The 24,896-nt window shown below is 41.6% G+C and overlaps 1 protein-coding gene across 4 annotated transcripts; it reads left to right on the forward strand.

The window, feature by feature from the left end:
• Positions 1-1,159: 1,159 nt before the first annotated feature.
• Positions 1,160-22,905, forward strand: DCP2 (decapping mRNA 2). 4 transcript variants are annotated; one of them, XM_061344497.1, is made up of 11 exons: positions 1,160-1,498; positions 8,516-8,667; positions 12,251-12,378; positions 12,792-12,890; positions 14,927-15,079; positions 16,386-16,498; positions 16,608-16,715; positions 19,167-19,290; positions 19,831-19,938; positions 21,657-21,708; positions 22,416-22,905. In XM_061344497.1, the coding sequence occupies exons 1-11, from the start codon at positions 1,446-1,448 to the stop codon at positions 22,577-22,579; spliced, it is 1,254 nt and encodes a 417-aa protein (XP_061200481.1). In that variant the 5' UTR covers positions 1,160-1,445; the 3' UTR covers positions 22,580-22,905. The 4 variants fall into 4 exon arrangements, with proteins under 4 accessions (XP_061200481.1, XP_061200477.1, XP_061200479.1 ...); XM_061344493.1 differs by lacking the exon at positions 8,516-8,667 and having other exon boundaries at positions 12,284-12,378; positions 19,828-19,938; positions 22,413-22,905; XM_061344495.1 differs by lacking the exon at positions 8,516-8,667 and having other exon boundaries at positions 12,284-12,378; positions 19,828-19,938.
• The last annotated feature ends 1,991 nt before the right edge of the window (positions 22,906-24,896 follow it).

Here is a 24,896-nt window from a genome sequence, read left to right on the forward strand (position 1 = left end):
TAGTATTAAGAAATGGTCCTGATTTGGAGAAATCTCCAGGAACTCACCAACAAAGTTTAAGTTGACAAGCTGGTATTCTTTATTGCGGCGCCAGACTGTGATTATATTTTCCTTAAATATACATATTCATTAGATTACATACCTTACTTCATACGTCGAGAGAATCCCTTCCGCATGCGCACTAAAACGTGGTAGTGGGCTTTGGGACCCCTGGTGGTTACTTCATCACTGCGTTTAGGATCGTTAGCAGTAACCACCAGGGAGTTCTGGCAAAGCTTATTGTAGTCATTCCCTTTTCTCTATAGTTGCTAACAAAGCCTGAAGTCCTTGAAGTTACTTATTTACAACCCTATTCTGCAATCAACCCCATTCTTCAATCCACCCTATTCTTCGATCAGCCCCATTCTTCAGTCCTTAACAAGTTGTGTGAGTTTTCTCAGCTGCAGACAGAAAAAATTTCTGTACCTACATTTAAAATACAACAATATTTTAAAGGTTATCAACTGTGCTAAAATGCCCTTTTTTGACAAGTAGCGTTGCCCCATTCTTACAAGAAAATTTTGCTATTCTGGTGTCCCTAAGGGTTAAAAATGACGTAAGCAACACCAGAGGATGCAGAAAGCAGCGTGACTTACTTTGCTTATGCTGAAATACGGAGAAATTACAGGGCCTGTTAAAGTCTACAACTGTCAAACTGAAAAGAGATCTGTGGACTTCGATGTTTTGCAGGAGTGCAAGAAGCCCTGTGGGAGCTTACTCTGGTCTTCTGGTTTCCCTTTCTCTCCTCACAGTAAGGTCCCTCTAAAATTCCGGTGTTTTTTTTTTTTTTTTTTTTTTTTGACATACCTGTAAGGTTGAAGGACTGAGGAGAGCAAATAAGACAAAACTATTCTAGAAAAGGGTGCCCGTGGCAGGGAGTTGGAACAATGAGCTCTGCAATGGGAAACAGTTGCCCTCCATTCAACTGCGGGTCCCCCCCGAACACAAGCACGGCGGGACGGGCCCCGCCTGCGCGGTGCTGAGGAGAGTGGGCTTTGCGATGCGCAGGCGCGGCCGTTCGCTGTGCGGCGTGCCCTGCCTCAGCAGCCGCTCTTCCGTCTGCCGCCGCTGGAGGCCGAGGCCTGCCACCAACCAGCAAGGAACCAGCGACGGCGGTACCCAGGCTGCTACGCCCGTTACGTGATGTGACGTAGCGTGACGCGTCCCGCCCCGTAGGCGGGAGGCTTTTCCCTCCCCGCAGCGACCATTGGCTGCCTCCCGCCGATATTGAGAGCACCGTTCCCGCAGTAAGTCTGCAGCTGATTGGCTCGCCTCACCACCACGGGGGGCGGGGTCTCGGAATCGCCAGCTGGAGGCGATTGGCAGAGGGAGCCGCCGATCTCCCGCCTCCCCGCCGCGCTACCGTGGCTTGGGCTTCGCCTCAGCGGGATGAGCCGCGTTTCCCCATGGAGACCAAACGGGCCGAGATCCCTAGCAGCGTCCTGGACGATCTGTGCAGGTAGCTGCGGAGCGAGGGCGCTCTCGGGCCTGCCTCACACCCGGCAGTCCCGGCCCGCCGGCGCCAGCTGTCCTGTGGTGCCGCGGGCAGTCTGTTGCGGGGGGCGGGCTGAACGTACCCCCTTTCTTTCCCCCCCCGCCTCCCTTGTGCATGGGGCCCGGGCCGCTCGGGACTGCTAGAAGTGCTAGGTGGGCTGGTGGGGCTCTGGGAGGAGTGGGGCGTCTTGGACTGGGGAAAGGGGTGGCCCCCGGAATGGGGCTCCCTCGGCAGTCCCGCCTCGGCCGGGAAGCGGAAGGGGCTCGGTGCTGTGTGGGGCGCCGCCCTCCCGGGCGAAGCAGCCCCCTCGGGGACAGACTGCTGCTGGCACGGTAGGCAGAACCCGGTGTAGGGCTAGCCCGGTGTCGGGAAGAAGCTAGGCACGGACATGGTGTGTGGGGCTTTTTTTGCGGTGTTGAGAAGCCCCTGCTGCTGGACCGAAGAAGGTAGAGCTGTGTCGGTGGTGCTTGGGCGGGTGAGAGAAGAGTTAGAAGTGTAGGATTGATGTGATGTGTGTAGTGATGGCTTGATATGGTACTCTACCGTTCAGAAGTGTGGCTTCATTTAGAAGCGGTGGTGGGAAGTCCCCTTTGCTGATTTATCTCTGATAGAAGAGAATGTTTCAGTGAGACAGAAAAGTAAGAGCCAAAGGAATATATTTCAGTCTGAAACTGACCTCTCTTGCTTGTTGGTCGTTTTAGGTTGAAATGGTTAGCTTTTCTTATCCTAAAGGCCGCGCATTTACATTTTCATGAAACATAAATTCAGTTTTCTTGGGGTTGAGGGCTGCACTTTCTCCCTTGAAGATCTCAATCTCTGATCATCTGCAGTGCAGTCCTTTGGACCTTTAAATTCACCTGCCACCCCCAGAACTTGATGTGATATTTAGCATGAAATTTTTGTGCTTAGCACCCGGAAAGAAGCCCTTCTGAAGTGTTTACATACAAGAGGGAAACGTTATTACAGATGAAGGATAGTCTATTTAATGGAATTACTGTTTTCCAAAGAGTGAGAATGCATAGAAGTGAGAATACCAGAGGAAGCTAGAACTGCTTTGCTCTGTAGAGTTTTGTTGCTTACCTGGTGCAAGAGCTGGAGTTTGCAGTACACAAATGAATTTTCAATTCTCTGTCTGGTCTCTGAATTGTGCTCATGTTTCCATCTTGTCTCTTTTGGTTTCTCTACAGAGAGATGGGACTTGTCTTTTAGGTCGCTGCTCACATACAAATCGGGATTTAAGACTATTTCAGAAAATCCTTGGGGAATCACAATGCTTACAAAACTGAAATAGCCTGTCAATGTTTCTCCTGGGGGGTGGCTGATAGAAAGGCACATGAGTAATCGGATCTTACCTTGTTATAGGGTCAGTCCCGCTGTCCTACTGTGTGTGTTCCCCTGAGCTGCTGTGGTCTTCTACCTTTGAAATGGTGTTTTTGTCTTACAACTTGTATGAATGTAGTTGTGTGGGGTGGTTTTAATTAAAACTCAGAACAAAAAACAACAACCCACAAACAGCCCCTGCTCTCAACCCCAACCCTTCCCCCCAACTTAGGAAGGTAGATCAGGGGCTTGTAGTTGTTGTCTTGCTCTTACTCTTTTCCTAGTTCGCCTCATTGACTTTCATTAGTACTAACAGATCAGCCCTGCTTCAGATATGTTGCCTTGCTTGGACATGGACAAAACAGCCAAAAGGAGGAGCAGACTCACCAGCTTTTCTTGTGGAAAAGAGAGAAGGGATTCTGGTATGCAGTGGGGGAGTGAAAGGGCCTTGGCTCAAGGGAGAGGATAAAACAGTAAACAAGTGAAAGATCAGTGGTGCTGTGCTTCATGCTATAAACGTGTTATTAAAATATCTGTCTCTTCCCACAGTCTTCAATCTATGGTATTAGTGGAACTTTTGGAACAGGCAAGCAATTTTTGATGCTCAGCTATTGAGAAGATTCAGAATATTTGCTAGCACAACCTATACTTAGTATTTCTCTCTCTTTTTTTTTTTTTTTTTTTTAATTCTGCCAGCAGGTTAAACTTAAGTACAAAAATAATTATAATTTCAGTATAACAAGTTTGGAAAGTTACAGGACCCATACAAGTTCTCCAGTATCTTTTCAGTATCTTTTTATATGAACTGTAGTAGTGTAAGCTGTAAATTTAAATAACTTAGTGCATTTTTAGGAGATGACAGTCTTTCACATTACTCTTACTAAGCTAAACAGTGAAAGCAGTCTGCTTTCAAATCAGGCTTGCCCAGTACTTCTGAGATTTTATCTTTTTAGCGAGTGTTTGCTTTTTTTTTCTTTTTTGGTGGTGTAACTGAAAAGTGAAAAGCTAAATTATGGCATAGATCTCCACAAAACAGAACTGTTGTTTTTATGTGTATCTTGAGAGTGGTAAAATATCTGTCAGACTTCCACATTTTGTCTTTGAACAGGAATACTTTCCTTTGTTCTGAAGCAAAAGGCCTGGAATCTCTGAAGAAAACTCTTCAGAAGTTTGTGTATGTAGGAGATGCAGTCAGCATTACTTCTTACTGTATCTGGCATTTCACCTGCTTGGTAGACTTTACATTTGATATATTTACCTGCTTGATACATTTCCTTATGACAGAAGGACCATCAAGATCATAGAGTCATAGAATGATTTGAGTTGGAAGGGACCTTAAAGCTCATCCAGTTCCAACCCCCTGCCACAAGTAGGGACACCTTTCACTAGACCAGGTTGCTCCAAGCCCCATCCAGCCTGGCCTTGAACTTTCCTGGGAAAAGGGCAGGCACAGCTTCTTTGGGCAACTTGTTAACAGTGTCTCACCACCCTTACAGGAAACAGCTTCTTCCTAAGATCGCATCTAAATCTCACCTCTTTCAGCTTAAAGCTATTCCCCTTTGTTCTATCATTATTTGCTCTTGATTGCAGTACTCCTGTTTTGTGCACATTCATTCACCAAGGGTGGAATTTATCTTCCCTACAATGACAGGTCTGCAAAGTATAGTTCAGCAGTGGATATGTTGCTGAATTAAAATGTGTTCGGATTTTATTTTGAGCTGAAGCACTTCAGATTCCTCACATAGGCTAGACAGGCTGGTCAAAGAGGCTCATGTTTAGCTGCTTGGATCACTTGCAGCTGTTCCAACTAATTCAGCCAATTAGTCTAAATAAGAATTCCACTGTCTGGGGCAGCTACAGCTGTTTTAATGCCTACAGGTAATTCTCATGGCTGTTGGCAGCTCCAAAGCCATACAAAGGTGCCTTAGATGGTATCTTAATTTTGTATGTCTTGGAGGGTGAGCGGGTGTGGTGATTCTTTTGTTTTTGTTGAGCCTAACAGGTTAAAAAAAACCCCATGAAGTACTGCTGGGTAACCTTTACCATATAATCAAACACTGAAATTTTAAAGCACTGAAAACTACTAAAAGCTCAGTACAAGATGGCTCTTAAAAAGCCTGAACAGCCTCCTACAACCCCCCCACCCCACCCCAAACAAAAAACCCCAAACCCACAGCTTTTCCCAACCGTATAAAATAACAAGAAGGCTTTTATATTCGCCTATTGAGATCTCTGTGAGAACTGAGTATAATTGATAATGGTGGTGGTGGTTATTGTTAAATGCTTTTACTGCAAAACCATTCTCTGAAGGAGAAGATTGCATACCAGTTTCTGTCATGGGTAAAACAGACTAAACTTGTGAAAATTAATTTATGTTGTTGCCAGTTTAAAATGAATTTGGATAAACAAAGGCAAAAAAAATTCAGATGCTTCTGAACTTGGTGTTTGTGATACCGTTTTACACTCCTTTTCTCTCTTCCTCTGCTTGTCTGGCATTCTTGGCCTTTCTTGAGTACACTTCTCTAGAGGCACCAACGTTGTGGCTGCTGGTTTCAGCTGTGCCCTGCAGTGGATCTGCTCGAGCCTGCTGTGTCCAGCCCCAGGCAGCTTCTGCCTCTTCTCCAACGAAAGCCACACTGAAGCTCCCTGCTGGCAGCACGTGAGATCGTGCACCTAGCACAACCTAGGGGTACCTGGTTTTAGCACTTCCATCACTCTAACTTAGGAGTTAACTTTGTGACTGGTAAGTAGTGTTCTCATTGGCTTTGCTCATGTTACTTGTTCTAAGCATAATGATGCTTATTCCACTTCGGTACTACTGCATATTGTAGCTTCAGATTTGTGTTCAGCTACAGTGCTGGGCGAGAAAACACCATCAACTAGTTATAAAATAGACTTATTCCTTTACAGCAGCTTTATAGATAAGGGTTGTTTTCAGCAGTAATTGAGCATTCAAAAATAAAGGTACAGTTGTGGGGTGGTATTGCCAATTAAAAATTGATGAGTACGAAAATCATGGAATGGGTTGGGTTTGAAGGGACCTTAAAGATTACCTAGTTTTAACACCCCTGTCACGGGCAGGTATGCCTCTCACTAGACCGTGTTGCTCAGAGCCCCGGGCCAAAGTTTGCTCTCCTGAAGTACAGGGCAGTGAGTTTGCTGCACACCCTCCTCGCTGCCCTAAGGATCTCAAACTTCACCATTTCATGATCACAATAGACAAGACTGCCCTTGAACTTCACATTCCCCACCTCCCTGTTGGTGAGGACAAGGACAGAATATTGTTGTTGAAATTAATAAGGTCATTTATGTAAGGGCATGTGTCTGCTTCTTTAAGGCTATCTGGTTAATGACTCTTTTCAGGGAAAATGGAATAAGAAAGGTAGGAAACAGTAAACAAGACATACAGAGGCACAGTCCTGAGGGAGGAATGATAAGGGAGGCAGTGATGAGAACCAAGGTGGCACTGATTAATGGGGGGAGGGGTGGGAATATTCCAGCAAGTTTATTTGGGTACCTGCTTCTGGTAAATGAAGGAGGGGAAAATGAGGAAATTGGAACCCAATATATATCGAGACAGGCCTAAGAGAGCAGAAGTGGAGACTGACAAGAACTAAACTTGCCAGCCACACTAATTGGTAGGCTATCAAGAAACCACAGACACCTCAGCCTGGTCTTTGCATGTGATAAGACTGTAAACCGAGGTGGGGGTTGGAGGTGATTATCCCACACCGTGGGCTGGAAGAGGTGCAGCAGGGGAAGGGGAGAGGGGGCAAAATGGGGGTAGGCGGAAAGGGGTGCAAGAAGAGCCAGTTGTGTGTAAAACTGGGCTGGTCAGTATGCTTGTCTGGCTGAGCCTTTTGCCTGATAACCTTGGTCTGTCTTGTCTTGCATCTTACTAAAATTTTTCTTAGTTGTCTCTCTGCATAATCTCACTCTCCACCCCATGTGCATGTATGCTGCAAGGGATTCAGGGATGAAGTGCCAGTTAGTGATGAGAGCAATTGTGAGCGGATAGGGTGTCAGCTACTGGAGTGAGGAGCATGTCTGAGTGCTGGTTACCCACATGGGTGGATATCTTGGCTTTCAGCTTCTGGCACAGTGAGTGTCCTGAGAACCAGTTACTCTGGGGGAACTCTTTTGATTGAGGGGCAGAGCACTGGTGACTGTAGCAGGACCCTGGGTCACAGCCTGTGTGCTGGTGGGGGTCAGCGTCTTCCCCAAATCTGTTATGCACATGTGGTCACAGGCAAACTTCAGGCTGGACCAGCTGGCAGCACAGGGACCTGTGTGATGGGTATGAGGTCTTGGGATCTGGACAGGAGTCAGACAGGGTGGACAGAGGGAGCTGTGGTCACCCCCTGCATGAATGTATGTGTATTTATGAACCTGGAGAGCGTCAGGTGTGTACTAGCCTGCACTAGCAACCTTTTGCTAGAAGAGTAGGACTCGTGCTGTGTCTCTGTAGTTGTTTCATGTGAGCCGTCTATGCAGGTTCTGTTGAATGCAGCACTTTGCAGCAGCTGATGAGACAGCTGTGATAGTCTCCTCTGTGTGTGCGTGTGTGTGTCCCTGTCCCTGGAATTATATGCTGGGCTTTGCTGCTGTTTCATCCTGCCAAAGGGAAAGCTGCAGCCGTGTCCCTCAGCCTGGGCAAGGACCCCTCGCTGGGCTCCAGTGGCCAGGCAGGAAGCAGTCCTTGGACAGAGTGGCTGGAAAGAGCCACTTTTGACATCCTGTAATTATACTTGTCAAATTTTAAATAAAGATGTCTTCTAAGTATTTCTGGTTCTGGCAATGATATTATGCCAGAACCGGAATTTAGCTGTTGGTACTCAGGAGCTGAATGTGAAAGATCTATGTCAGATGGTTTAAGTTCAATGGGGTAGATTATCTTAAATTTCTAAAAAGAAAATTCTGTTGATCTTATAAATAAATAAAGCTTCTTCTGCTTAAAAAAGCTGTCACACAATGTTGCTTACACTTATATCTCTGGAACTCTATATATTTGTGCCAATGTCTGAACTAAAGCATAGTAGACTTGAAAAATAAACCAATTGTCTATGTTTTAATAGGATTGTATTGAATTTTAAAATCTACCTCAATAATTTACTGTGGTTTTAAGTAAAAATACTGTGTTCAGCTTGTGTCCAGACAAAAAAGTGTTGATATCTGTCATCGGAGTTTACAGGATGTTTACTGGACATTTAGAAATGCTTTCATTCTTGTAATACAGCTATTTATGTAAGATATTCTTACCCTCCTTTAGGTAATTTACAAAGTAAATTATTGTAATTGACTTTTGTGAGAGAATATCATGATCCATTCTCTGTCTTGATTTAAAATCATAGAATCATAGGATAATTATGGTTGGAAAGGACCTTAAGATCATCTAGTTCCAACCCCCCTGCCATGCGCAGGGACACCTCACACTAAGCTGTCTCACCCAAGGCTTTATCCACCCTGGTCTTGAACACTGCCAGGAATGGAGTATTTTCCTTTGCTGTGGAAACCGTTTGCTGTCTAGACTGCCAGGAAGATCTGGTGGTCTGTTGCTCTGTTCTTATGGGTCAGGAATTACACTGTTGCATGCATTTTTGTTGCTAGATCTATTTAAGTTGATAGATTTGGCTAGTCTTACTCTTCTTTCTTTCCTTGCAGCCGATTTATTTTGCACATTCCAAGTGAAGAGAGAGATAATGCAATCAGGGTCTGTTTTCAGATTGAACTTGCCCATTGGTTTTACTTGGATTTCTACATGCAAAACGCACCAGGATTACCTCAGTGTGGGATAAGAGACTTTGCTAAAGCTGATATCCTTTTTTAGTGTAATTGTTTTCTGTCTCGGTGGCTAAACTGCAAACTGAATATTGTTAATGAAATATCATACTCGCAACAGGAAGATGTCAGTTTGTGTTAGTGATTATAAGTTAGTATTGCTACCTGTGTGACTTTTACCTATAAATTGCTTCAAAAATTTTGTGGCATCCACAAAAGAGATGTTTCTCTGACTGCCAAAGAACTATGGGAAATAGGCAATTTCTGATCTTTGATTTTTCTTCATGGTTGCATTGTGGGAGATGAGGTGGGTTTCAGAGTGAGCTGTTGGAGCTCTTCATGGTGTTCTCTCTCCTTAATTTAATCCCCTTCTAAGTAAATAGTGACATTAATGCTAATATAGCTGAGAGTGGTATGTGTTCCCCCAGTGGTATTTGTTGGAAGTACTGACGCTTGTTCCTGCAAAGCAGAAAACAGAAACAGTTCTGTTAATGGGGAGAGGATGCATTTATTCTAAATTCATATGTTTGGCTTCTGCTTTTTTAATTGCTTACAAGGGCCACTGGAATGTGCACTATATAACACTTGCTGGAGGAGAAACTTTTGTCTTTCATCCAGCAAGTGTTCGAGTTTTAAACTTTTCTTGTATGTTCTTTATGTGGAATTGGAGTTTTGCTTCTAACTTTCATGGTAATATTGTTTGTGGTTTGATTGCACAAAATACTTCACAATATTATTATCTGTGGTTTCACTACACAAAATCTCTGTTTAAAAACTAAGATTTACTTTTTGAAAATCTACAGCATGTATTTTAACAATAAACTGTAAAAATACGATTTTTTTGTTGCTCAATATGATGTAGTTATTTTTTATTTTAGGTATGGTTTTAATTATAAATATATTTTCAGACTGAAAGAATTCTTCTGGTAATTGCAAGCAGGGAAGGAAACATACAATGTAATTGATGCTATTTGTTCATTTCACAGAATCGGCTCAGTTGGAAAGGACCTTTTAAGATCCAAGTCCAACCATTACCCCAGCACTCCCAAGTCCACCACTAAACTGTGTCACTAAGGGCCTCATCCGCATGGTTTTTGAACACTTCCAGGGACGGTGGTTCCACCACTGACCTGGGCAGCCTGTTCCAATGCCTTATCACGCTTTTGGTGAATAAATTTGTCCTGCTATCCAGCCTAAACTTCCCCTGGTGCAGCTTAAGGCCATTTCCTCTTGTCCCATCGTCTCTTACCTGGGAGAAGAACCCAGCCACCTCCTCGCTCCATCCTCCTTTCACGTCCCCCCTGAGCCTTCTCTTCTCCGGACTAAACATGACCAGTTCCCTCAGCCATTCCTCATTGTGCTCCAGGTCCTTCGCCAACTTGTTACCCTTGTCTGGACCTGCTCCAGCACCTCAATGCCTCTCTTGTACTGAGGGGCCCAGAACTGAACACAGGATTCAAGCTGCAGCCTCACCAGTGCCCAGTACAGGTCACTGCCCTGGTCCTGGTGTCCACACTATTTCTCATACCAGCCAGGATTACACTGACCTTCTTGGCTACCTGGCTTTTGTGGTTTAAACCCGTATGGCAACTAAGTCCTATATAGCCACTTGCTCATTCCCACCCCTGTCCCCCTGCACCTTGTGTGGGAGGGGGAGGAGAACTGGAAGAATTAAAAACCTGTGGGTTGAGATAAGAGCAGGTTAATAATTGAAATGAAGTAAAATATAGTGCTAATAGAAATAATACCAATAATAACACTACTGATAACAAAAAGAGAAAAGAAAGCTCAGAAAATAGCAGTGATGCACAACACAATTGTCTGCACCCCTGACAGACCACTGACCAGCCTGACATGAGCAATGATCTGTCCCTTCCAGGTGACTTCCCCCCAGTATATATACTGGGCACGATGTGATGTGGCATGGAATACCTCTTTGGCTAGTTTGTGTCGGGGGTCCTGTCTATGCTCCCTCTTGGCTTCTTGTGCCCCTTCCCACTGGCAGAGCATGAGAAACTGAAAAGTCCTTGATCAGAGTAAGTGCTACTGAGCAACAACTAAAGTGTTGGTGTGTTACCAACACTGTTCTCAGACTGAAGCCAAAATGTAGTACTGTGCCAACTACTGGGAAGAAAAATAACTGTCCCAGCTGAAACCAGGACAAGCTGGCTCGTGTTCAGTGGCATCAGTTATCACCCCTAGGTCCTTTGCCACTGAGCAGCTTTCCAGCCACTTCCCCAAGCCTGTAGCAGTGCATGGGGTTGTTGTGGCCCAAATGCAAGACCTGGCGCTTTGTCTTGTTGAACCCCATACCACTGGCCACAGCCCATTGATCCAGCCTGTCTAGATCCCTCTGCAGAGCCTTCTTACCCTCCAGCAGATCTATACTCCCACAAAGCTTGGTGTTGCCTCCAAACTGAGGGTGCGCTTAATCCTCTCATCTAGGTTGTCGATAAAGATACTGACACTGGTGTCAGTACTGAGTTGTCGGGGATACCACTAGTGACTGGTCACCAATTAGGTGTGACATCATTCACCACTTCTCAGCCATCAGCCACTTTTTTACATGGTGAAGAATGTACCTTTCCAGGCCATGGGCAGCCAGTTTCTCCAGGAGAATGCTGTGGGAGACAATGGCAAATGCTTTGACAATTTCCACAGCCTTTCCCTCATCAACCACACAGGTCACTTTGTCATAGAAGGCTTTCAGGTTGGTAAAGCAGGACCTGCCTTTCATGAACCCATGATGACTAGACCTGATCCCTTTGTTTTCCCACATGTTCTTTATGGTCTCACTTGGAATCCTCTGCTCCATGACGTTCCCCGGCACTGAGGTCAGGCTGACAGGTCTGTAGTTTTCTGGGATCATCCTTCCTGCCCTTTTTGTAGAGAGGCACCACACTGGCCAACCTCTGGTACCTGCCCACCAGGCCAGAACTGCTGATGTGTGATGGAGAGTGGCTTGGTGAGTTCCTCCAGCTCACATTTGCCAGAAGTATTTCTGCTGCAATGTTGTATTTTTAAGTACTCTGCTATGGAATATTCTACTTTTACTAAGGGCTTGTAGATTTGCTTTCAGAGTTTGAGTTACAAAAGTTGTTCATGTTTTCTCTGCACAGTGAGTTTTGGTGAAATGTATTAGAATTCAAATCTCTGTAACTTGTTACCTTTAAAATATTTTTTTTACATAGTAAATACATAAGTACAGATTCTGTTCTGTAGTGTAACAAGTGATTGTGGGAAAAATTTACCTCTGCTTCAAACATGAGATGAAACTGTATTTTGTCTTTAAAATGAAAAAGTTCAAAGTAACTGTTACATGGATACTATTTCTTCAAAATTAGGAGAGGCATTCCTTCAAACGAGTCTTGCTCCATTTTTTTTATTTTCTTCTTTAATTGTTTTGTATTAGAATTACCAAATTACTTGTTGCTTTCTGACCTTTAGAGTTGGTAATGGGTTATTGATAATATTTCTTACTTCCAAGAAAATACATCTTGTGAACAATTAGGGGAGGGAGTGCTGTTATTGCAAATGTTGAATCAGTATCTCTTGTATATCTGCATGTGATTTGAAACTGGATGCTTAAAGTTTGTTTTCCTTAACATGCTGCTGTACTCTTCAATCACTGCCCTTTTTTACTGCCTCAAGGTGAAGACGTACAAAAGGTTTTAGACGAGTGGAAAGAATACAAAATGGGAGTACCAACCTATGGTGCAATTATCCTCGATGAAACGCTTGAAAGTGTGAGTACAGAAATAGCTGTAAAGGGCTGGAGGGAAGGATGGCATATGCTGGCAGAAGTAATCTTCTTGTTGCTTACATTTTTTCATCTGGAAGAAAAAATAAGTGCTTCAGCTTCACAAAGACCTGACAGGTACTTGACACTGTTGAGTGTGTGCAGAAATATATGGGAGACAATAAACACACCTTCACTTGGTTTTCACTTTCCACTTTTTTTTCTTATTATTTATTTTAAAATAAAAGTTTTGTTTCATCTTTATTCAGAGTTGCATGACCCTAGAAAAGAAAGTTACAGTTCTTGGTAGAACACAGTTTCCTTCCTCCAGGCTAAAGTATCATTTTGTGAAGGGACGAGATCTAACAGAAACTGGTTAGAATAGTAGGTTTGACAGTTGCATTCCCTTGCATTTTGCAGGTTCTTTTGGTGCAGGGCTATTTAGCAAAGTCTGGTTGGGGATTTCCAAAAGGGAAAGTAAATAAAGAAGAGGCTCCTCAGGATTGTGCTGCTAGAGAGGTAAGCTGTATTTTATCCACTTAAATTTAATCTAAAGAAAGGAAAATTTTGATGAGAGCAACAGTATATTGGATGAAAAGCTATTTTACTTAGATACCTCTTTAATCAACTCAGGTAAATAGTGTATTTCTTGCAGAAGTCTTACACTAGAGCTTTTGGTGCTTTTCTAAGTTCTAGAGTGATGATCAAGGATGTATGGTTATATAATTTTAAATCATGGTCAGTGTTTTTGTTTTGCACTAACTTGTTAAGTGAGTACTATTTTTAAAGTTCTTTGCTGAACTATGTACTTTTAAGTGCTTTTTTGGTGCTTGGGAGATCTTATGTACTCTGTGGATTTTGGAATATTAATTTTAAGGGCCACCGTTACTGTAAAAAGGTAGAAGAACAGGAATTTAGTTTGTGTACACTGGGCTATGTAAAGAGCCTAAAGAGTTGAGTTGGAAGTTGTAAAAGATTAAGTAAGAATTGTGAAGAACTTTACTTTTCTATTTGTCAGTGATGCAGAAACAAGGTTCAGTGTATATGGAAAATAAAACCTGAAAAATAATCTGTGGGATTTATGGCTGCTGGAGGTCTAGATCGATAGTGAAGCTACATATTAAAAATAGCCTGTGAAAGAATATTTCTGGTATAAAGTCAGTGTTCATGTAACATAATGAATCCAGAATTTTTGAGATGGAATATTAAGATAAAAGTAGTAAGATGTGTTACTTTTCTTCATGGTTGGACTGCACCAGTATCTGAGAAATCATAGATTTTTATTTTAAATGTACCCATCAAAATGCATGTATGAAAAGCACCTGTTGGTGCTTTCTATACCACTCACATATTTAATATGGACTTTGAGGAGCAAAATAAGGCATTATATCTTAACATTGCATTATTATGTAATGAACACACATGAAATACATTTTCATGTTAGCAGTTACTGATGTCTGAGTGTAGGACATTACATAGTATTAAATGACTTGCCAGAGAGGGAAACACCTGAGCTACATATTCAGTGGGCTGTCACTGCAGAACAAAAAGGCTAGGGAAGGATGGGCAGAGACTTACTAAGGTTAATTTGATTATTACTTGTATTTCCTGTGGAGATTTTGAGGACTAGGAAGTTTCTAAAAATGGGTATTTACTTAGCAAGCTTAGAGGCATAATGTGATTTAAAATACTAGGTGTCTTTGTCATAAGCTTTTTTATATTACAAACCTTGTATATTTAAGAATGTTGTCAAAAGTACGTATTTTGAAGTAAGGGTTCAAGCAACCTGACCTAGTGAAAGATGTCCTTGCCTGTGGCAGGGGCTTGGAATTAGATGTTCTTTGAAGGTCCCTTCCAACCTGAACCATTCTGTGAATCTGTGATCCTTCACTGTGAGGCCATAATATTCACTGTAAAGCAGAAAATTATATTTTAAAATATTGTCTTTCTGGTAATCTCCATCATATATGTACTTTTTTTCTTTAGAGTAGCTAGCAAAGCAGTTTTAAATTTGTCAGTGTGAATGTGCAGCTTGAATTTTATTGTAAATGTTCTGCTACCTTGTTTTTGGGTTTTGGGATGAACATAGGAACAATTACATGTATTGGGGTAGAAGGTTCATGAAGTAGGAGATGTGTTGAAAAAGGTGAAAAACTGATGTGCCAATAAACCTGTCTAGAATTTGAAGATGTTTTTACTCCCCAAATAGAAGTTTTTATTGTGAATAAGATTTCCAAGCATCCAGCAGCATGGAGGAGTAGCTAGAGACTCCCCATCCGTATTAATTAATTACTACATGAAGGCGTAATAGAGTAGTTTTAACTTTTATTACAGGTCTGTCTTCTTTAAAGAAATGTAAAGAACATAGAATCTTAGATTCTTTTTCAGTTATTGAGAGTATACCTGTGTGTAAAGGTTTGTTTTCCCCAGCAGTGGCCTGCTTTCATGGATAGATCTGAAAAATAGTCGTTCCTTCTCTTGTGGTGGTAGGTTCTGAAAGAATGAGTCTGAATATATGCACGCTGATTTCATAGAATCACCTATATGTTTCTCAGGTGTTTGAAGAAACTGGGTTTGACATAAAAGATTATATCTGCAAAGAAGAATACATTGAGCTGCGAATTAACGATCAGTTAGCACGCTTGTACATCATTCCAGGAGTTCCCAAGAACACAAAATTCAACCCCAAAACTCGAAGGGAAATTCGGGTATGTGTTGTCTCATTTTAATATATAGAAACCTTGTGTTACAGAGCTTGATTTTTAAACTTAATGGTCTGTAAAATGATGGAACTTCCAAGCCAGATGAATACCTCTAATACAATGTAGAAATTATATCTTTGCATTGCAGGGTATTGTCAATTTCTTGTGAAAGCAGCAAAGACTAGAGTAGTAGACCTGTTGGAAACTTTGTTTCTGATATCCATAATTTTGAATTTCGCATATCTTTCTTGTATTGAAGTTCAGTTTAAAACATCCCCATATTTTAATGCAGATGGTGCTACTGAACTGGGCATCTGCCTTTCTAGGGCATCTGCCTTTCTAAATAGGAAGAGGTACTTGTAGTTGACTAGACAGGATTGTCTTAATTTGTTGCATTAGAGACCTGTTTCCAAGATGCAAATTAAAAGATGATGAACTTTGTGGTTTTTTAAAAAGTTTTTTTTTAAAGCATCCCACTTTGTGTAACAGTGGCCATCTGTGTGGGGTGATGAAGAGTTCTTACAGTGACAGATTTTTGTGTCCCTGCTGAAGCATTGTCCTCACTTGATCTAATACAAATGGACATGCCATTTTTGTGTTCCCCTATAGAACTATATTGAAAATCAGTTCAGTTTGTAACTTCTTTACATATTACACATTTTATCTGGTTGTGGGGTTTTGAGGCTAGGTTCTGTAACAGAAAAGCTCATGTAAGTTCTTTTATACTGTATATTCAGAATTCCTGATCTTGTTCCCCATTCTGCAAAGTATGTAGCCTTTATAGTTAAAATAATGTAGAAATTGTAATGAAAATCCTGTCTTTTACCCATATTTTTCTCTTTTAAAACAAAACCTGAAACTTACTGTGCAAACTTATTCCCCTTCTTTCTCATAATTTTTGAACTGGTGTAGGTGGTCTGGTTTTGGTGGCATTTTAAATAAGACCAGCAAAAATTGTAATGGCTTTAGAAGTTATTGAAAGCCTCTACCTTTATTTATGGCATTAAGTGTACAGTGATTTGTTTGGTGTTTGAAACCCTCATTCTAAATTTAGTTGCTGGATAATACCTTTAATATTTTAAGTGCTGTATCTTGCAATGAGTATATGCTGTACCATCTGTTACTCTGTATTTGAGGTCAGGAGAATGATTCCATTGTTAATTAACCTTTTGTGAAAAACCCTGATGTAGTCCCTTAATTAAAGTCTTCCACTACCATTTTTTAATTAATAAAAATAATTGGTTGATACATACTTGTAACATTCTGTAAGACTGCATAGTGGGTATTTTCATGTTACTTCTTGTTCTTCTAGAATATTGAGTGGTTTTCCATTGACAAATTACCATGCCACAGAAATGACATGACCCCAAAGTCCAAGCTGGGTTTAGCACCTAACAAATTTTTTATGGCAATTCCCTTCATCAGGTATGTTTGAAATGAGGCAAAGGCTGGGCCACTGCCTTTCAGACAACTTTAATTTCTTTAGATTTGTTTTGTAGTAAGTAGGTCTTGTCGCACTTCTCCTTGCTCACAGACCACTGAGGGAATGGATTTCCCGAAGGAATGGAGATTCCTCAGATAGTGACAATGGATTTTCATCTACAGGGAGCACACTCTCCAGGCCCAACTTGGAAAAAGCTAGGTAAGAACCAGGTCAGTTTAACACCTCTGTATACTTTCTATAAAACATTGTTCATACAAATTGCTTGTCTTTTTTCTTGGAGTATTTGTGTTTAAATATGTCATGGGTTGACCCTAGCTATACACCAGGTGCCTACCAAAGCTGCTCTATCATTCCCCTCCTCAGCTGGACAGGGGAGAGAAAATATCACAGAAGGCTTGTGGGTTGAGATAAGGACAGGAAGAGATCACTCATCAGTTGCTGTCATGGGCAAAGAAAGACTCATCTTGGGGAAATAGTTTAATTTGTTACCAATCAAATCATATGAGAACTCAAACCAAATCTTAAGAACACCTTCCCCACACCCTTCCTTCTTCCCATGCTTACCTTTACTCCCTATTTCTCTTAACTCCTCCTCACCCAGTGGTGCAGAGGACAGGGAATGGGGCTTGCAGTCAGTTCATCACATTGTCTCTGCTGGTCCTTCCTCTTCCGGGGGAGGACTCCTCACACTCTTCCCCTGCCCCAGCATGGAGTCCCTCCCAGAGGAAACAGTCCTCCACAAACTTTTCCAGACCCCTTCCCCCAGGCTGTAGCTCTCCACAGACTGCTTCAGCGTGGGTCCTTTCCACGGGGTGTAGCTGTTCAGGAACAGGCCGCTCCAGTGTGGGTCCCTGCGGGGTCACAAGTCCTGCAGCAAACCTGCTCTAGCGTGGGCTCCATTCTTCATGGGGCCATGTTCCTACCAGGACCCTGCTCCATTGCGGGCTTTCCACGGGGTCACAGCCTCCTTTGGTCATTCTCCTGCTCCAGCATGGGGTCCTCCATGGGCTGTAGGGGCACAATCTGCCTCACCATGGTCTGTACCACAGGCTACAGGAGAATCTTTGCCTGGAGCCTCCTCCCTCAGCTTCTTTACTGACGTTGGTGTTTGCAGGGCTTCTTCTCTCTCATGTTACCAGTCCTCTCACCAGCTGTAGTTGCTCTTGCACAGTATCTTTTTTTCCTTCTCAGATGAATTATCTCAAAGGTGCCACAGCTGTCACTGATGGGCTCATCCTTGGCCAGTGGCAGATCCATCGTACTGCTGGCTGGCACTGGCTGTGTTGGACATGCGGGGAAGCTTAGGGCATGTTCTCACAGAAGCCACCCCTGCAGTCCCCCCACTACCAAAACCTTGCCACGCAAATCATATATACAGTAATAGAACGTGTTAGTAAAGAAAAGTAAAATTACAGGCATATCTCATAGGACTGTAAATAGGATGAGAAGCTAATTAATGTCATGATACCACCTTTTTGGTAAATTCACGTGTCAAAACTGATTCTAGAGTCACATCTACGGGAATTCAAAAACCAGAAGCTAAACCACATAGATAACTTTCAGTGTGTCAAGTTCAGTGATTTTTTTGCACATCCAGAGAGGAAAAAATGGGAAATTTAAAAGTTTGTCTGTCAAGTATCATCAGAGGTACCTAGCCAGCTAAAATCCTGTGGGAGTTTGTAGGGGAACAGGTGCTGCTGGCTTTTGATTCAGCTGAGTGAAAAGTGGTAGAGCAAACTTTAAAACCTGTAGGACCAAAGAGAAGGCTATGCTGCAGTAATTAGACAAACACTGACAACAACAGGACAAATGCTAACATGAACCTAATCTGCTGTTAGTGCAGAACGTAGGTTTCCTACCAACAGGCAAAACAAAGCTGCATGAAAGCATTGAGCATTATTACAGTTTCCACTTCTAGGTTACTTAAGGTTGTCTTCCAGGTTGGTCCCAAAAAGCAGAAAATTCTTTCATATTATTTTTTCTCCTGCCAGTAGGTTTGAAGTTGTATTATAAGCTCTGTCCCAGTTTCAGCTATAACAGTTATTTTCCTCCTTAGTAGCAGGTGCAGTGCTGTGTTTTGGCTTTAGTCTGAGAACAATGCTGATAACACACCAGTGGTTTAGTTGCTGCTGAATAGCACCTACCCTGATCAAGGACTTTTCAGTCTCTCATGCTCTGCCAGTGAGGAGGGGCACAAGAAGCGGAGAGGGAGCGGCGACAGAACCCCTGACACAAGCTGTTCAAAGGAGTGTTCCATACCACAGCATGTCATGCCCAGTATATAAACTGGGGAGAGTTACCTGTAAGGGACTGCTTGCTGCTCAGGTTGAGTTGGGTATCGGTGGGTGGTGAGCAATTATACTGTGCATCACTAGTGTTTATTGTTATTTTTCTTCCCTTCCCTTTTTAGTTTTATATTGCCTCCCCTTGTTATTTCCCTTATCATTATTATTATTAGTGGCAGTAGTATTAGTTTTATATTATACTTTAATTACTGAACTGTCTGATCTCAACCTGAGGGGTTTACGTTCTTCTGATTCTCCTTCCTGTCCTGCCCAGAGCAGGGAGTAAAGGGGGGTGAGCAAGTCGCTGCCCGGTGTTGAGTTACCGCCTGGGCTTAAACCACGGTGCTCTCTTTTCCTATACCAGATCCAAACTTCGCTGCAGTCAGCAGGTGTTTACAGATGGCTTTTCAGGAGAGCAGTGTGTGAAGCCAAAACAGCCACAGAAGCCATATAATCATACTGAGATGGCTGAAGTTTTGAAAGTAAAGGTAGGCTGTCTCATTAGCAAACATATGTATCTGGACAATTTAAAACAGATGTCTTTGTTCATAAGTATTCTTCTCTGGCTTGAAAAGACTGAATTTTGTCACCATAGCCTGAAAAGGGGGGGGGGGGTGGGAGAAAAATTTTAGGAATTCTGAGATTTATCTGACAGAGGTGGGGTATCAGGTGGTTGTTGTGTTGTTTCAGGTATAGATAGTAATTACTACTCACCATTTTGGTGTCCTCCATGTACCCTTTTGAAATATTTTTGGGTACCACTACTATATATGTATCAATGTATGGGAACTCACTGAGCTGAATTTGTTGTGTAATGCAGTGTCTGTAATAGTGTAAGAGAGAATGAGTAGCAGCTGGTGATGTTTTGTAACTTGAGTGCATGTTTAGTTAATTACAGTGTGCTCCAGCTTGTCTACAGAAGACACCTTTTACATGTTTTGAGGTTATTTGGGTGACAGATTTTACCGGTGATGTTCAATGCTGCCATTTAAATTCAACTCTTTATTACATTTTGGACTTAATAGCAGACTCAGAGCTTGAGGAGCAATGGCAGAAAGCAGCATCAAGACATTCCCACCCAAAAGAAGCGAACAAACGGAGTCCATAGCCAACCAGTTAAGCCAAATCATACCTTGGTAAGAAACGTGTGGTGGGTGTCTCATTAACAGGTTCCAGTAATGCTTAACAAATGTTTAGTCCAATGTCCTGCTGAAAAAGAGTACATATCTATCACAAGTATATTTGATCAGAGTATTTGGTGTTTGTAGAAATATGATATTTCTTACATTGTATGTATATACATCTCTAGACAAGCGTACTGTAAACTTGAGAGTTCACATTTTGGAAGTAAATGCTTGTTATAGCAGTTAAAAATTTGCCAGCTATTTTAGTAGACCATAAGCTTTCCAGATTCTTGTCAGGTAATAGCCTGCTGTGCTGTGTCATAAGAAGTCAGTGCAGTGTGTCTCTTTTTTTATTCATGTAGGATATATTATTGCAAGTATGGAGTTTTGTTATGCAACGTTTAGATATAAAGTGGTAGTGCATGCTTATTGTTTCCCTTCCTAGCAAAAATGTTATGATACAGACTTGACTTGAACTGCAGAATCTCATAGAATTTTTTAATCATACAGTAGAACTACAGCAGTTTGTATATTCCAGTATGACATTCCTGTTTTGTTACCTTTTCCCTGCAGTAACTAATTGTCTTTGCCCCTGCAGTTCTGCTGGCTGGGAGAAGACTCGCTGAGATCTCTCTCTTTTTTAAAAATACAATGTCTATTTCACACAGACACTGATACCTACCCTCTCTTACCCTTCTTTATGGCTCTCCAGTTCTACTTTGTTGACTCTTGTGCAGCAATGAGCCTCAGTTCTCCATACAGCTCGGCTGGCTCATCCAGGCTTTAGTTTTGCTTGTTTACAGGCTGTAAACCAGATTCTTCCCATTAGGGCTTGCGGTTATTACCTTCTCTCTGTTTTTCATGTAAAAGTGCAGAAACCGTAAGTTCTTGTCCTGTAAACCCCTCAGTGTAGCAAGAAATGCTTAGTTGTGTTTGGGGTTGAGAATAAAATGTGAAAGAATTGACTGCCCAGAAATTTGGCTGTATAGGAGAAAACTGGTAGGGGAATCTCTAGGTTCTTGAGGGAAACAAGAACTGTTAATACTCCACAGTCACATTGTAGGATCTTTACAGACTTTTCGAAATACTTCTGTGATGTTTCATTTGCATTTTCATGATTGTTAGTCTTTTGAAGTCGAAGTGTTTCATGTCCCTGTGATAATTTTGTAATACAATTTGGAGGCCAGGGAATTCTTAATTCACACAGAGTGCAAAGTTGCCATACTTTTTTTCTGTATACTTACAGCAGCATACCTGGGACTAAAACTGAACTCTTCCCTGGAGAATTCCAACTTTGTGTCTGTAATGCATGCTAATTTAATTGACAGTAGTAGTGTGTTTGCAAATGTATTCCCCCTTGCTTTCTGGGACAAGCCGATTGAAGAAAGGTCTTGTGCATGTGCAACTTTTATTCCGCACCTTCATATGCAAGACCTTTCCAGCTTAAAAACATTCAGAAAGCATTCAGAATTTTCCCTGAAAGTCTGCATTTTAAAAATTATTTGTTGACTATTAAAAGGTTGCATGCTTCTGAAAGACTTGTAGGCTTTGTCACTAGATAAAGTGACATGACAGAATTCGTGCTGAGTTATAAGTAACATCACACACCAGGAGATATATGAAAGTAAAGGTAACCAGCATGCCTTTTAGGTGATGTTTAAGCTATACCCCAAGAAATAGAATGCTATTTCTTTATGAAGTGTGTAATGTATGGTCATTCTTTTAACCAGAAATGTGAAAAAAGGCTTAATCCAAGAAGACTTCAAGATAACTTTGAAACAGGCAAGTGCAGTCTGAATTTTCATCATTGTCATGTATTACAGGCTAAAGGCACCTGAATAATGATGGTTGTGGGTTTTTCCTTGTATGCTACCCTACCAAATGCCAAATGTTACAAAGCTGTATTATTTTTAAGGCAGTGTGAGTTGTTGTGGGCTGGTTTAGGTTTTTTTGTTGCTTGGTTTAAGTTTAGTTAACTTTGTATGCTATTTCATGTTGCTTTTGCAAGTCTCCTAAATTATGAAGACTCAGATTAAACCTGGTGGCTGAGTGAAAAGTAACTCAAAGCTGTTTTAGGAAAATAGCATCTGATTCAGCATAATGCTGGTAAATTGAGTGTTGGTTCACGGCTTTCTGTCCCGCTAGTAATTAGCTGCAGTTGGCATTGGACTACTCTGGAGAGTGCTCAGAAAATGGGGCTGTATTTCTGTCCTCCTTATTAAGGAATAACTTGGAAAAATCAACACCTGTGGGAAAAGCTGACTCTTGAAAGTGTCCCCAAATTGCTGTGACTTGGAAGATTTTTTCTAACCACTAGATGACTTATAAATATGGTTGAGATACCTTCTTCTGTTTATGAACAGACATACAGATTTTGTCATAAGTATTAACTGAGTATACATTTGAAGTATGGCTTTGTATTGTTACTGATAGTTTTACTGATAACTATGTTTTTAATATTTGTTTCATGCTATCTTCTCTTTAAGCAGATGCAGCATATGAGATGTGTTGCTCCATTGAAGATCCACTGACAGAACAAGTGGACAGACAATCTGTGGCATGCAATGGCCATTACAAATTTGCTTTCTCATCAAGAGCTTTCTTGAGTTTCAAGTTTGACCATGATGCCATAATGAAAAGTTTTGACCTCTGACAGCACACTTGTTACGAACAAAAATTAGACTTGCCTGTTGCAATTGAGGGGGTTCTTTATCCAGCCTTACTCTTTCTCAGGATTTTTTTGTTTTATTTTGTTTGGTTTTAAATGCAATGCAGGGACTGACTGGTGGTTTGGAAGGGTTTGTTCTCTTTGTAGTATGGGAGTGGCATAGTCAACTGTTGCACTTTAAATGCAGTATAGCCTTTGTCCACGGAAGTACCTTTCCAGTGTTCAGTTCACTTGTTCCTAGCTGTGCATTAAAGGGCATTCTTTTTTTTTTTTTGGTTGTTGTTGTTATTAAACTTGCCAAGTCTTTTGTAGAGTGTCACTGATTTTAATTTTTTTAACTGTTAAGAGTATGGCAGCTTGCTAAACTTAAACTGCTCTGATGTAAATTATTGGACCCATTAAGTCATTTTGTGTAGTACATTGCAATATTATGGCAGTGGCAATGAAACTACCTGATTCTCAGAGGACTCCTTCATCCTAGTGATTTTGAAACCAAGTTGCACATTTCAAACCTAGCCTCAGCCTGCCATCCTTTCTCTGTCCCGGTTGCTTGCCCAAAGTAACTTCTTTCCTTCACATAGATAGCTTCTGATGGGTGGCAGTCAGTAGTATTTGGAGCCAAATGTACAGCATGTTGACTTCTTCTACCTACTCTGCCTCTGTCTTAAGTAAAGATATATTCTTTAGTTAAGTAAAGAATGGCAGAACTTAGCTGTTCAAAGTGTCTAGCTTCAACTCTTATGCACTGTCCCCAGCTGGGTAAGAAGTTGTGAAATGTGTTGTCCCAGTTGCAGCCACTTTCAAGAAAGCAAAGCTTAAGCTTTGTCTCTGAGAAGTTACTTGTGTAGAATTTATACTGAATGTAAATAAGCCTTTGTAGATCTTGCTGAGGAGGAAGGCAGGTGCATGGATAATAGAGTCATTGTGTGACACTAAATGGCTTAATCAGGCTTGCAGTAACTACTGTAAGGGTGTCCAATATTGTATTCTGTGCTGTTGTCCTCAGTTCTCTTGTGTAGTGTATGCTCTCTATATATCTAGTAGTATTGAATTGCACTGGCAGTTAGCATTTGAATGATGTAGCCTCAGTTATTTTCAGCTACAAAGCTCTTTTTGTTAAAAATATTAAAGACTGGGGGGAGGAGAATTACACCTCAGAATTGTGGTGACAAATGGTTAAATTGCCTTCGTGATCCAAGTTAAGGGGTTCTGAACATGTGCTTTGCAGTTGAGAGAAATGCACTGAAATAATCTGTCACTGCAGCTTGTGGTAGCAAGCATGTTGTCCCAGATTTAAAAATGGACTTTTCTCTAAAATAACCTTGAGTAATTAGTAACTTCATAGGTTGAATGAACTACACCTTTGTCTCATCACAGTGTATTGCTCATGCACTGTGTCTTTATGCAATTTGTGTCATCAAAAAAAAAAAAAAATCCTGGTCTTCCTTCAACCACCCTACTTCATCTACCCTACCTAATCTGTTAACTAGTGCTTTTCCTCAGAAATAGCTTTAGAACTGTCTTCTGGTTTATTTACTTGCCTGGCACCAGGTGGTTTGGGACTCTTAATGCTGTAATAATCTTGGTGGTAGGAATGCTGGACTTCTGTATCAGGCAACAGGAGAAACAGACTGCAGCACTTCCTCCTTCTGGAAGACAAGAGTCCCAAGGGCCTTGTCTTTCAAGACCAAATGGTGAAATAGCTCAATCTAGCTTTGTCTCACTTTGTAAAAAAAAAAAAAAAAAAAAAAAAATTCCAAAGGCTGTTCAAAACAGTAAATGGCATAAGGCAGTAATTGAGAAGATGGGATAATGCTGGAAGAGGTTTCAGCTTCAGGTGAAAACTAATCTTTAGTTACTTCTTTAGTGCAAGTAGTTGATTTCCCAGCAAAAGTGCCTTTACTCATGGTGAGGCAGAAGTTTGTATTCATACCCTTAAGCTGCTACTGCCTGTGGAGTTAATAAGACTCTCCTAAGGCATGATTAAATATCAGGCTGTGGAAATCTTTAATAAATAAGTTGACTTTTCAGATAGTTATTTTTCATCTAGTGTTCTGTAAATAAAGGGGATGGTAATGAAACAGTGAATTTGGAGTTTCTGTCAACTGTTTGGGAAATCAGGTCCCAGCCAGAGAAAATCTGTTGAATGAAGCGTGTCCTATAAATAGGGGATGCTGCCTGCCCTCTATATTCACTGGGTCATATTTTTTTCTTCTTAATGAAAGATTGGTTCAGTGTAAGAGAAATTGGTTGCTTCATTAAGCAACCCAAAGTGGGATTTATACATGTCATGATTTTAGTA

The sequence above is a fragment of the Neopsephotus bourkii genome, unplaced genomic scaffold, assembly GCF_033783945.1.
Source record: "Neopsephotus bourkii isolate Nb327-2 ecotype Australia unplaced genomic scaffold, CSIRO-AGI_Nbou_v1 NB_228, whole genome shotgun sequence".
Lineage (NCBI taxonomy): Eukaryota > Metazoa > Chordata > Aves > Psittaciformes > Psittacidae > Neopsephotus > Neopsephotus bourkii.